The sequence below is a fragment of the Hippoglossus hippoglossus genome, chromosome 8 (genome assembly GCF_009819705.1).
Source record: "Hippoglossus hippoglossus isolate fHipHip1 chromosome 8, fHipHip1.pri, whole genome shotgun sequence".
NCBI classification, from domain to species: Eukaryota; Metazoa; Chordata; class Actinopteri; order Pleuronectiformes; family Pleuronectidae; genus Hippoglossus; species Hippoglossus hippoglossus.
In genome coordinates, this window is record NC_047158.1 from 20,924,799 (window position 1) to 20,937,615 (window position 12,817).

The 12,817-nt window shown below is 43.1% G+C and overlaps 2 protein-coding genes across 3 annotated transcripts; one reads left to right on the forward strand and one right to left on the reverse strand.

Annotated features, from left to right (window-relative positions):
- Positions 1 to 3,145: 3,145 nt before the first annotated feature.
- On the forward strand, positions 3,146 to 6,548 carry s1pr5a (sphingosine-1-phosphate receptor 5a). The gene is made up of 2 exons (XM_034593292.1): positions 3,146 to 3,303; positions 3,996 to 6,548. Exon 2 carries the CDS (start codon positions 4,280 to 4,282, stop codon positions 5,450 to 5,452), a length of 1,173 nt encoding a protein of 390 aa, XP_034449183.1. The 5' UTR covers positions 3,146 to 3,303; positions 3,996 to 4,279; the 3' UTR covers positions 5,453 to 6,548.
- A 2,837-nt stretch (positions 6,549 to 9,385) lies between these two features.
- On the reverse strand, positions 9,386 to 12,269 carry spc24 (SPC24 component of NDC80 kinetochore complex). 2 transcript variants are annotated; one of them, XM_034593293.1, is made up of 6 exons: positions 12,179 to 12,269; positions 11,008 to 11,191; positions 10,701 to 10,845; positions 10,474 to 10,578; positions 9,838 to 9,914; positions 9,386 to 9,737 (listed from the first exon to the last, which is right to left on the reverse strand). In XM_034593293.1, exons 2-6 carry the CDS (start codon positions 11,171 to 11,173, stop codon positions 9,631 to 9,633), a joined length of 600 nt encoding a protein of 199 aa, XP_034449184.1. In that variant the 5' UTR covers positions 11,174 to 11,191; positions 12,179 to 12,269; the 3' UTR covers positions 9,386 to 9,630. The 2 variants fall into 2 exon arrangements, with proteins under 2 accessions (XP_034449184.1, XP_034449185.1); XM_034593294.1 differs by having other exon boundaries at positions 12,167 to 12,181.
- Between the last annotated feature and the right edge of the window lie 548 nt (positions 12,270 to 12,817).

Here is a 12,817-nt window from a genome sequence, read left to right on the forward strand (position 1 = left end):
TGTTAATCTCTAATATGTGACCAGTCTGAGTCAGAAGTCGTTTGGAGGGTTTGGAAGCTGGATTTTCAAAATAAAAAAGCCGTAGACTTTCAACAGTATCAAGAGCACGGAGGGGGAGGTTGGACATTCACAATAAAAGCACCTCAAAAGTAAATAAAGCTTAGCAGCCACCAACGCAAATAAATGTGAGCTTTCCTGAAGTCAAATTCCCTTTCTTCAGAAATGTAATACCACCATAAGCCCCCCCCCCCCACTGTTCAGATAAAACAGATGAGACATTTTAATGGATTTAATGGATTTCACTTCTGTTTCCAGTCCCAGTGAATCTTCGTTGTCCTCAAACTCTCGACAAGAAAGCAAATAAACATTGTGGTTCTCAAAACGCTAATGATTCATTTGACATGAAGACGATCGACTCTGCTCAGCAAGCTGCTGAAGTGTGTGACCCGGGTTCTACGCTCTACATACAATGTCCACTGGTCGTTTGAATTGAAAAGGTGTGAATGCTTCTCTACTGCGTGTGTGAAGTAAGACTGCGCTGGGAAGCCGTGTGTGATATTTAACTGTGAGCAAAAGGTGAGACTCACAGATCCAGGTGTGATCTTTGCAGCATATGGGGCCTCGACTAACACCCCCAGAATGCAACAGGCTTCAGGCCACATTCATGCTAGTACGCTTTTGTTTGAAACACATAAACTCTGCTACAGATGCGTCTGGCGCCCACGCTACTCCAGAGTTTAAGAGAAGCTAAATCAGAGAAGAGAACGATTAAACGTCACATTCCAAACTGGGACATATGGATGTAGCCTTAGGGCGCGAGGAAATGAAGCAACATCGGAAACAAGACGTACACGGACCTGTTCCTAAAAGATTATAATTACATCTCAATCCGTCACCGACAAACGGCAGCCAGACAAGAGCCAAACAGAGTCAACACAAACGGGAGTCAGGCAACAGGCGGCTCGCGACAACGACAGAGCGACTGACTTCCTGTCTGTCGGCACATTAACGTCACGGGAACAAAAATCACCCCGAGCCAGAGAGAGAGGAGTGTTGGACTGAACATACTGAACATGCACAGGGACCCTCCCTCCCCCGACTGGGTGGGTCCGGACTGGTCTCGGTTTTGCTGGCGGCCTGAGGGGGAAGGAGCAGTGACGGAGCAGATCCCTACAGGGGCGTGGGGGGGGGGGGGGGGGGGGGGGCAGGCAGAGAGGAGAGTCCCATGCTGTCATGTCTTTGTGTGTTAACTAATCAGAGGCTGCACACTGAGAGCTGCTCACTGCGGGGGGGGTAACTGCCACTTGGGCCGACAGAGAGAAGAGCAGTCGGACCTGGTTATCACTTGGGTGGGCGTCAGGGAGGAGAGGGAGGACGGAGCGGGACGAGTCAGGGGACACTGCTGCTGCTGAGACGCCAACTGCAAATCACTGACTGAGACACTGACCCCAGAGCAGCAGGTGTGGAGCTAAAATAGGACAAATTCTGTTGATGCAAGGAGAGAGAAATAGACTTTAAACGTTCAACCTGAAGGACGCCGACGCCGGGACCACACAGGAAGGAGTCTCTCCATGAAAACAAAACCCCACTACATACTCTGCCCCATTAACACAAGGTGTGGAAATGAGTAAGTCGTTTGGGTTTTGGTTGCTCGTCACCGTGTCGACTCAGTTCTCCCTCGTCCCGTGGTTCAATTCCGACCGATGACTTCATCTGTGTTTCTCTGAAGGATATCCCTCTCCTCTCGAGGCACAATGAGGCAGCTTCCTGTTTAGAGAAGGCCACGTCCAGGCTGCGCTCAGCCGCCCTCGCCTTTACGTCATTTCCCCGTTGTTCTGGCCCAGAAATGTCACCTCAACGGTTCAAGATGAACCCTTGTTGTTGTCAGTGTTCGGGAGAAAGGCCTGGACATGTTTCTACTAGAGTTTTAAAAAAAAACTGAACTGAACAAAAGGACGTTTGAGTCATTTATCGATGCAGGTGGAATTTTTGGTCTCAACTTCAAACGTGGGGCCTCAGGGGTGAAGCTATTAGAAGAAAAGCAAAGTCTACACACATTAAAAAAATATTCCAGATTATGTTTTCAACTGCGTTTGTTTGATTTTTGGTTTGCAGGAATGTTTTTTCTCTTTTACAGCCTTTTCCTTGATTTGTCCGAGAACAATTCATGGATCTAGATAAAAAAAACAATCAGGCATTTAAGCGACTGATATTTATGACCTATTTGTGCGATTTGATGCCAATTCAAATAAATAAATCTGCACCTAGTGAAGTTAAATGTGTTTTCATAAGGAGACTCTTGGGCCTTGGTGGATATTTGTATCCACATATAAATCAACGAATTGATTAACCAACAGAATGTCTAAGAGGATAATCAGTCAAAGGTAGTGGGAGGTTTTAATGATGCGACTCTTGCTGTGATCTCGATCTCTCTCTCTCTCCAGTTGTGTTTGCTAATGAGATAGTGAATTAGACTGAGATGTCGTTAAACTCATTGAGTCACAGTCGGGAGAAACATTAGTTATCCTAATTTATTTAACACCTTTCACCACTCGCATACAAAACAAATCCCGGAGGAAGAGAAATAGGAGCGATCGTCAAAGGTTTTGTTACCTCACATGTTCTAGGAAACGCAGCTGAATAAATCCCACGTATGTCTTCAAATAAAAGTGTTTTTTCTGTTTTCATGTTTCAGCTTTAAGATAATTACAGATGAGGCCTATAGGAATGAAGCTATTTTCTGAAATGTGGGGTTTTCTGTGCAACAGGCCCGACCACACCATACACTCACAAATTACTATTTTTCCACTGGCAAATTAACTTGTGGCTTTTAGTTTTGAGCTCACTGGTGCGAGTGTGACCGTTTCTTTCATATCAAACGGTTGGGAAAGACAGATTTCCAGCTAATCTGACAAACCTGATCAACAAGCCATGCAACGACCTGCTGCTGTAATTACTTCTGGAAGGATCAAGCACCTGAGGGCAAACTGATAAGGTGCAAATCTCAGTTTCTTCCACAGAAACAAAACAGAATCTCATAATCTGTCATGTAGCTGCAGTCCCTCCTGAGGGGGGGAGGGGGGGGGGGGGGGGGGGGCACAGTGTTGAAGGGGTCATGCAGGAGAAGGAGGGAGAGAATCGTTGAAGGGCACAATCATTAAGGACCAACCCTCTGCGTGTCGAGTCCTGCCCTGCTCCACTCGCACATCACACTGCGGTGCGCGCGGATCCACGGAGCCTTGCGTCCTCCTCTCTCCTCCGCGGCTGTGAAGTGTCTCTCTGGATATTTACAAAGTTTTACAGGTGCGTGGTGAATGTTCTTTCTAACGTGTTGCTCCGATACGGTGCGGGACGTGGGTCGTGAAGTGAGGCTGTGCCGCTCAGAGATGTCACAGTGGTGCCAGGGGCGACTTTTACGCACGAGTATGGATAATTGTGATGTTAAACTTCATAGTCACATTCATTTACTGAAACATTTCTCGGTTTCCCATGAGCCATTATCTGTCTGGTTAAGCTTTATAATTCGTAATTCCCGGTTTGGATGCGCAATGCGTATTTACGCATAGTTACGCATGAATGAGAAGTAATAAGCTGCGGGGGAATTTCTTGTTTTGAGTCTCAAGTGGCAGGAAAACACTAAAGTCAATGGATTAAGGAAAATATTCGATTTAAACTTTGGCTCCGATTTTAAACGTTCCTCGTTTTACACTTAAAGTTTAAACTTAAGCTCAAGTTTAAACTTTCAGGCTTAAAAATGTTTCAGCTTTTTATTTTTCCTCGTAAAAGAAAAAACGTTATTTCTGGGAGTCGCCACTTCCCTTATCACAGGGGTCCCCCCCCCCCCTCTTTATTCAAATTGATAAGATCGCAATTATGTGTTAATTACCTCTTTGCTCTCTGGCTGTTGGGGACCGTTGCTGCTTTTATTCAAATTCTCTGTTTCCTGGCGTGTTTGTTTCCTGCCACTAACTTTCTTCTCCTCTGGTTTTACGCAGACTGGCTCTCATCGCCTCCTAGTGCGCAGCCCGGGCATCGGAAAATGTGATTTTCTTTTTTTTTTTAAAAGGAGGAGAATTCTCAAACCACAGGAAATCCTATTTTATAACTTCAAAAGGAACTTTCCCCCGCAACAGCTGTGTGAGTCTGTTTGTTAACTTTCACATCCAGAGAAGGAAGAAATAATGCACAACCTGAGGACTATATGAGAAACTGTCTGTGGATCTGATTTAAGGAACAAGAAAAGAACAATCAAGGCACTGACTTGTGGGAAATAATAAAAATGACAGATACGTCTGCGATGCCAGTGTCGCCCTCCTCAGGAAACCTGCTGAGGATGTTTCGTGAGTACCAGAGCAACTCTGTCATCTTAAATCACTACAACTACACGGGCAAACTGAATGAGAACAAGTACAAGGAGGGACTCAAACCAGAGACCATCGCTTTCCTGCTGGTGTGCCTGCTCATCGTGGTAGAAAACGCCGTGGTGCTAATCGCCATCTGGAAGAATAAGAAATTCCACGTGCCCATGTACTACCTACTGGGCAACTTGACCCTCTCCGACCTGCTCGCAGGTTTCACCTACATGGTGAACCTCATAGCATCAGGAGCCAACACGCTGAACATGACCCCGGTGCTGTGGTTCCTGAGGGAGGGGGGGGTGTTCATCATGCTGGCCGCCTCTGTCATCAGTCTGCTGGCCATCGCCATCGAGCGTCACGTCACCATGGTGAGGATGAAGCCGTACCAGGGGGACAAGCAGGGGCGCATGTTTGCCCTGATTGGGGCGAGCTGGGTGTTGTCCGTGTTCCTGGGGGTCCTGCCCGTCCTGGGCTGGAACTGCATGGGACAGCTGGACCAGTGCTCCACGGTCCTGCCGCTCTTCGCCAAAAGCTACATCCTCTTCTGCATCACCGTCTTCAGCGCCATCCTCATGTCCATCGTGGTGCTGTACGTCCGCATCTTCCGCATCGTCAAGTCCAACACTCAGCGCCTGGCTTCGGTTCCCCAGCGCAAGGGCCTCTACCGCAAGTCCCAGAAGTACATGGCGCTGCTGAAGACGGTCACCATCGTCCTGGGGGTCTTCATCGCATGTTGGCTGCCCCTCTTCATCTTCCTGCTGCTGGACTTCTGCTGTCCGGCCAAAAGCTGCGAGGTGCTCTTCAAGGCCGACTATTTCCTGGGCATCGCCATGTTCAACTCCCTCCTCAACCCCATCATCTACACGCTGACCAGCAAGGACATGAGGAAGGCCATCATCCGGCTGCTCTGCCGGCCCTGCCTCCTGACAAAGGACGGACAAGTGAAGAAGATCGGGATTCCTTTCCTGGAGTGCAGCACCAGTAAGACCGACGTGGCCTCTCACAGGCTGGAGGGGCTGGAGACGACGGTGTCCTCCGGTAACTTTACACCCTCAACGATCAAAGCCATTTACCCAAGGATGAGCAAGACATGACACACGGCTTTGCCCTGAGAGCAAATATTCAGACTAAGAACTGGGGCCACTAACATGTGCTGGGAAGGGCCGAAGTATTAAGTTGCACTGCATCACAGTTTCGGTTATTTTTTTGTCTTCGCGAGGAAACATAAGCTCAACGTACGTGATAAATGTCCAAATTGGGAGAAAGAAATAACTTCTTAAACATTTTCTACGATAGTATGATCATGAAAAACACATTAACCTTGTGTGAAAAGCTAGTATTCAATTTGTCTCTTCAGACAAAACAGGGCCAGTACTTGTCAGAGGAAATTCCATCTGGCAAAATGTCATTTCCCCCCATGAAGTTACAGACTGCGTGTGGATAAATACAGCCCGGCACGCCGAACATCTGATAGTCGAGGGCCCAGAGCCCAGGAAGCAGGAGATTTATCCTTATCTCCGCTCCGCGTGCAGCGTATAATCACACGTTGTTACAAACACGGAGCCTCCACACCCAAACTCTGCAGCCAAAACCATGTAATTTCTACCATGTGCGTGTTGGTCAGCGTCGGTGCTGGGGAGAGGCCCCCCCCCCCCCCCCCCCCCAACACCGACATCACAGGCTCCGTGGGCTGGGGACGCTTCTAAAGACGTCATATGGCGAGCTGGCTCTGGGTGGTTTGCAGCTCTGGAGGCCCCCCCCCCCTAACATATGTAGCGACACATGATGAATGAGTAAAAGCAATAAAAGCTGACAGTGGAGGTTTGTTGACGCCTTTTTTTGGGTTTAACAAACTACAATATTGCAGTTTCATGCTCCAGCTTGTGGAGGAGAAATACGAGTCTCCAGAGCTTTGTTGTTTGGGAGAAACTTCACCTCAGCAGGGAACAATGTGATTCACCTATTTCATAATATATCATAATCCAGAAAGACGAAACGGGAGGATAAAAATAATCTCGTCTTTCAGATCAGCGAGCGGCTGATTTCATTGTCTGGACACTTTTCCTAATTATCCACCTGTATATAAATGTAAAGAAATTAAATATATTTTCACTGAGTTTTTTTTAGTACACATTGTAAATATCTTTACCTTTTGTCTGAGCTGCATTTTGTACTGTAAAAAAAAAAAAAAATCATTTAAGTTATGTCAGTTTTATATGTGCACTGAATAAATATATGTGAATTGTGTTGAAATCCAGGTTTGTTATTTATATTTGTTTGTTTGTTATTTGTTTGTTTGTTATTTCTGAGAAAAGGGGGGATTTCTGAGTTTCACTTTTCTCACCGGACGACGTCTTGTTTCGTTTCTCGCTGCAGAACAATAAATATAAACATTGTGATTATACTGTACAGATGAAACTCATCATCTAATCTGCAGTAAAAATCTCTATGTGAATCATATTAAAAACGTTAAGTCCTTGATCTCCACACATTGCAATAAAGTGACTCAAATCAATTTGTTATATTAACTTATTACATTTTTATTACCATATGCCTCAGTTTTAATAATCAATTTTTTCACTGAAATTAGTTGAACCACTTCATAGTCTGTCAACACAAGGATATGTATCAACTACTTTTGCTTATTTTACCATTTTCTATAACTTATAGTCAATGGTTAAACTGGTTTTCTCTTGTTAACTAGTTTTTTTACAAATTAGTTTGGATTTAATTGCAAATCAAATGCAGTCCAGGGACCCTGTGATAAATTATGAGTATATATTTATGAGGTTATTTTGGACTGATTCAACACAACTGTAGTTAAAAGGGAATTCAATGCAACGCCAGAACTTCCTAAACACCAAGTTACGAATTCTAATGGAAATAATGAGTCATCTAAACTCCAAATGATGCTAATGGAATATTTAAACATTGCGTTTTAATTAAACAGTCCAAGCCTGAGTTGCAAAACAACAGCAGCCATGAGGTGCTTGGTGCTAAATGACAAACCCGCCGCCTCCTCGCGAACCACCTGTTAAACCACAGGATTCGACGCGCTGAGGAACCGATGAAGATGCAGAAACCTCGATGCCCTGTTTATCGTGTGGAAACCACTCGTGGGTGTGTGGTTCCTACATGTGATGGTACGTGTGACTATGAGCCTCCCCGACACTCTCATCCTGCCCACCGTGCAGCGGCGCGCTGCACCGCGCTGCTCAGGAGGACGAGCGGGTTTCACTTCTCAGCAGAGGAGGCCTGCGGGCAAATCATGAGCAGATCAAATGATGTGCTGTGCGTTGCAGAAACAGTCTGTGGGCATCATCCAGACACAGGTTTGTGTCACAGGATCTTTGTCTCATTACTGATAATTCACTGTACATGTCAGTTCCCTGCTATCATCCATTTCCACCATAGATGCTTACGGGCATCTATGGTGGAAATGTACTGGTTCAAGGTGGTTTGTAAACACACCAGTGGCAGATTTTAATCCTTGAAGTGTCAACCGATAATCAATCATATTAGTTTCGAACAGTAAAATGTCTCGAGTCTCTTCTTCTTCTTCTTGTGTGAACTACACTGATGATTAAGATCAACTAATCGACATTGTCGGAGCAAACTAGTTTTCAGTCAGAGGAGTTGAACGATGAGCTAAAAGTAAAGATTGAAAAAAAGTCAGTTAACAACGAGCATGAAAGGCTGCAACAGTATGAACAACACAGGGCGATAAAACAATAACAATAACTGTAGAATGATTGAAACAGAATTTTCATCACTAGCAATAAAGCAGCAATAGATTTCGATATATTGCTTTTGCCTTGTGAAGGTTCAGTGAGGATGCTTAAACACATTGTTGATTGACCTCAGATTAATAAAATGTTTTGTTGTTTGTCAAGAGTTCGGCATGAATATGAGTTTAAAACCACAACCTTCTTAATCAGTCTTTAAAGTGAAAATAAATAATAACCCAACATTTATCGTGATAATTATCGATATCGACTGATACGAACATTTTGATGTCACCAATATTTTTGACCATATCCTCCAGGCCTTTGTCAACAGTTGGAATAATTACTATAAAAAAAAGAAATCAATAAACTGCTGGAATAAAATAAAACATTTGATATGGCTGGATAAAAAAAACAATAAATAAATTAACCAAAACTAAATTTAAACAGTTTGTTATAAAGGAGATGGATAAACAGCTGAACTATAGGTGAGGAATATTCAGGTAAAATAGCAGATTAAACATGTTGGTTATAATAATAAACTTCTGCCTGTAGCAGAGAGAAAGTAAAGGTCGATGCAAACAAAACAAATATTGTAAATCAATCCATGTGTTTTCTGTTCCACTTCTGCTTTGAGGGTCTCGTGGGGCTGGAGCCAATCACCGCTCACATGGTTTATACAGCTAATGTTGTTATTAAGACATCCACATTAATATCATTAGTAGAGATCATTTAAATCATTAATAACAACACTGTTGGTACTTGACTGGTGATGTGGATGAACAGAAAATAAGGTTTCTTAAACAATCATCTGAGTAAAGCTCCATAAAACCCGTGTTGAGCTTTTAACAGCTTCTCTCTGTCTTCCCCAGTTCGTCTGGTTGTCAAGTGACACCAGTTTGGAGCTGGTTTCATCTGAGTGTGTGTTGCTCTGAGGAAACCACGTTGGCATTTAAACATTTTCACATGATCACACCTCAGCACTGAAAAGCTCTGCAGCGCCACCTAGTGACCGACCGGCACTCGGCCTGGTCTGAAAAACCACAGAACAGCAGGTTTCAACAATTACACTTAAGACTTTTAAAGACTATAAAGGGATGAGATTTAAAGTCGGATATGAGGGAATATCAGAGTCTGAGAATTACTCACACTTTGCAAAGAATTGAAGATAAGTTGAAGTAGCCAAGTAGAGAGCAACACTCGAAACAAGGAAACCACAGGGCGGAGACAGTTTCTATCTGTAACCTTCCCACAGACAAGCCGAGGGAACCAAGATGAATTCTGAGTCGGCTCAGTTATCAGTTCCATGTTTGTAGATTTATTACAACGTGCTCATATCTGTATCATCGAGGAAGAACTACAACACGGAAACATAAAAAAAATATGAATCCATGAAGCTGAAACACATCAATAGAAACTACTAAACCATTTATCAGAAAGATTTAATCTTTTAAAACAATATACATGTTATACTGAAGATAAGAATACAACAAACACACAAACACATAAATATACACAAGGTGCCCGACTGCACCCCCGTCCTCCATCTACCACTTAGTGCTGACAAAGTCCCACAGCCGGTCGCTCACGTTACTCCGAGTCTGCACTGACGTGTCAATGCTGACGGGGGTTGCCAGGTCTGCACCGTAGTGAACTGCAACAGGAGACAACGCACAACGTGAAGCCGTATTGTTAAACCCAACACACACAAGAGACTGTGAATACACACGTGACCACACAAAGGAGAATCATACCTCCTTTTAGCGTGTTGGGTGGTGCGTCGTATTCCCACTTGATCTTGGTTATCAGGTAGTACACCTGAGCCACATACCTGCAGTGGATGGAATATTAAAAATACATCAAACAATACTCAGCACTTGTGGATATCAGGTTAAACACTTGTTACTGGGGTAAATAACTTTCTGAACTTATGCTGAACTGCTAATCTGCTCCGGAGCCGGTAAAGTTTAAGATAAGAGATCAAAACCCGTCAACGGCAGAACTACCGACCAATCAGATCAGTGCAAAAACCACAGGATCCTGACAGGGTGGAAATTATGGTTTTACTGTTTCAGACTTTCCATTTGTTCACTCTGGGTTTAAAACAGATCTGCTGACAAACGCAGGGAGAGTTGATCACATGAAATATATAAATATAATAAACAGATTTCACTTAATTTGATTTGATTCTTGACAGGATTTCCTCTTGATGCTTTTACTCTCTAATTCTATCACTGCAGCTCAGAATAACACGAGGAGACTGTGTCACTATAAACTGAAATAAAAACTACAGCCTCTGATGTTTTTTTTATTAGAAAATGATCCACACTGTTAAATAATCCCCTTGATTATGAATGAACAATGAGCGTTACTTCTATCCTAATGCTCACACTGCTGAGGGGATGACCTCTGTGGTGTCCTCGTCCACTTCGCTCTGAAGAGTCTCCAGCTGGTGCTCAGTGCTTCTCACGCTCTCCAGCTCTCCCTTCAGGAACCTGGACGAGGGTTAAGGACGCTTACACAGAAAACAGCCAAATGCAGCCAGGCGGGATTTAGAAAACACACTTAAAAAAGACTCTTTACATTCCAAACACAAGCACACAAACACAAAGGATACTGCAATTCCGAGTCGGTGATCTGGCTCTTGGCGATGCACTGCCTCAGCTGTTCCTCCAGACTCTGCAGCTCCCGGTCTCTGTGCTGCTTCTCCTCCTCCATGTCCAGCAGCCTCTGACTCACGCTCTCCTCGATCTGAGCCTCTTCTGTGGGTGAAGGACAGTGATTGACGGATGAGCAGACAAACAGATGCAGATGAAAACAAGGGGGTAACAAGCTCACTGCTGCTGACATGAGGGGACACTGTCCTGGACACAACCATGACAGTGACACAGAAACAAGACGTCATCAAATGTCCGATTACTCGCCTTTTAAAATCTGCGTCACGATCTTCTTTGTAGCCACGTGCTGGTCGAACAGGGCCTGGTGTCCGGACTTCAGCCGCTTCAGTCTGTCGGACTGGCTGCTGCTGATGTACTCCAGCAACGTCTCGCCCATCTCCTCCAGGTCGTGGAACTTCTGAGCCTTCGCCATCGTGGGGAGACTGGGAAGCTACTGGGAGACATCGAAGGGGAGATATTACATGTTTGTAAAAGAGTACAAAGTGGAGAAGATAGCAGTGAAAGATATGGTTAGAGATTAAAAAATTTCATTCAAGTCATACGCATATTCTCACGATACATTTTAAATAAGTTTAAAGTCTAGTTTGTGGTTTTAAACTGTGTGTGAGGTGAGAATGACACCAGACAAACTGGATCCATTATGTGTTAAACCTCCTCACTGTGCTCGCACAACGCAGGAGCATGATATTAATGTATATTAGTAAATAAGTGGTAGTAGAGTATATGTTTTTAAGTCCTTAAAAACAGGGATTCACCGTATAAATGTAAAAACAGAAAACAAACACACACTTAAAAGAATAAAACAAACCTGGCACATAAATCACTTGTTCAAATTGTTTTTAAACTGGGTTTTGAATTAATAGTTTTAAAGATTTAGGTCTTTCCACAACTTCATCTAAAAAATGAACAACACATTCAACTTCTGTCATATTGCTGCTGATGAAAATAATAATACTACAGTTACTGGTGTAGTTTTATTATACAGTGAAATAACACTATTATAACAACATATTCCGGATATTGTTGTTTACTGAACCAGTGAAGTATTAAAGTATTCATTTTATTATTCGTTATTCTAAAATGTACCTTTCTGAGTACTTCTGGTTTTTGATGCTTCAGTTGAATCCACACGGAGCTGAATGATAAAGTAAGTTAACGGTGAATTATTATTATTATTATTATTATTTAATATAGATCAGTCAGAGAACACGTTAGCGTCGCTGTGTTTCTTTACGCTAACGACGATCAGAATAAACGTAACGTGCGGAGCTAACGTGAATTAAAACACATAACATGTAAGTTACTGTCTCATGTTTAACTTCATAACTCACTCTTTTAACCTAAAGACACGAAAACAACTTTTACACGAGAATTAAATCTGTTGTTGACAAACTGAGAAAAGAACAGGACTAGTTACCGAGCAGCTACTTCCGGGATTCAAACGTCAGCCCGGTGCGCGCCTCTTTTTCTTCTCTTCTTCTTTGGTGGATTCACAGCAGCCTCTGGCGTTACAGCGCCCCCCTGCTGTTTTGTACGGAAAGTGATCCAATCATTATATTCAGTCTATGGATCTAATGTGAAGTTTCCTCAATTCACTTTTCTTTTTCCCCTTCTTCCTCAATTTGTATAACGGAGCTTATGACATTTTGGATTTTACTCTCAGGTCTGGTTTATCTATAAACGTAAATTTGTATGTGTTTTTTAAACTGTTAACTTGTGTCCTCTTTCGCTTCCGTCTTGTGCCATGTTTTTCTCACTCTTTTTGCATTAAACAGTTTATTTCTTTATTTACAAGAGCTATTGTTTTACTATTAGTTGTACTAAAGTCTCAATAAGGACTTATTTGTCCAAGAATTAAGGTTTATTTTATTCTTAAAACTTTAAGCATATGTCGACTAAACTCCATGTTTGTATTTGAAACGTTTGAATCATTTCCTGTCGTACTTGTCAGGTGGTGCAACCAAGAAAATTAGTCTTAACTAAAATGTGAACCAAATTAATATACAAGAATGGTTGTTGTACTGAACGTATTTGTGTAATTATCTTTAAATGTACA

What these genes read in the sequence shown, in the direction of transcription:
- s1pr5a (XM_034593292.1), top strand. Translation starts at nt 4,280, where the DNA reads ATGACAGATACGTCTGCGATGCCAGTGTCGCCCTCCTCAGGAAACCTG.
- spc24 (XM_034593293.1), bottom strand. Translation starts at nt 11,173, where the DNA reads ATGGCGAAGGCTCAGAAGTTCCACGACCTGGAGGAGATGGGCGAGACG. An exon ending in GAGGTCATCCCCTCAGCAGT is followed by an intron (nt 9,915 to 10,473) that starts GTGAGCATTAGG and finishes CATCCACTGCAG; the next exon opens with GTATGTGGCTCAGGTGTACT. An exon ending in ACCCAACACGCTAAAAGGAG is followed by an intron (nt 9,738 to 9,837) that starts GTATGATTCTCC and finishes CTCCTGTTGCAG; the next exon opens with TTCACTACGGTGCAGACCTG.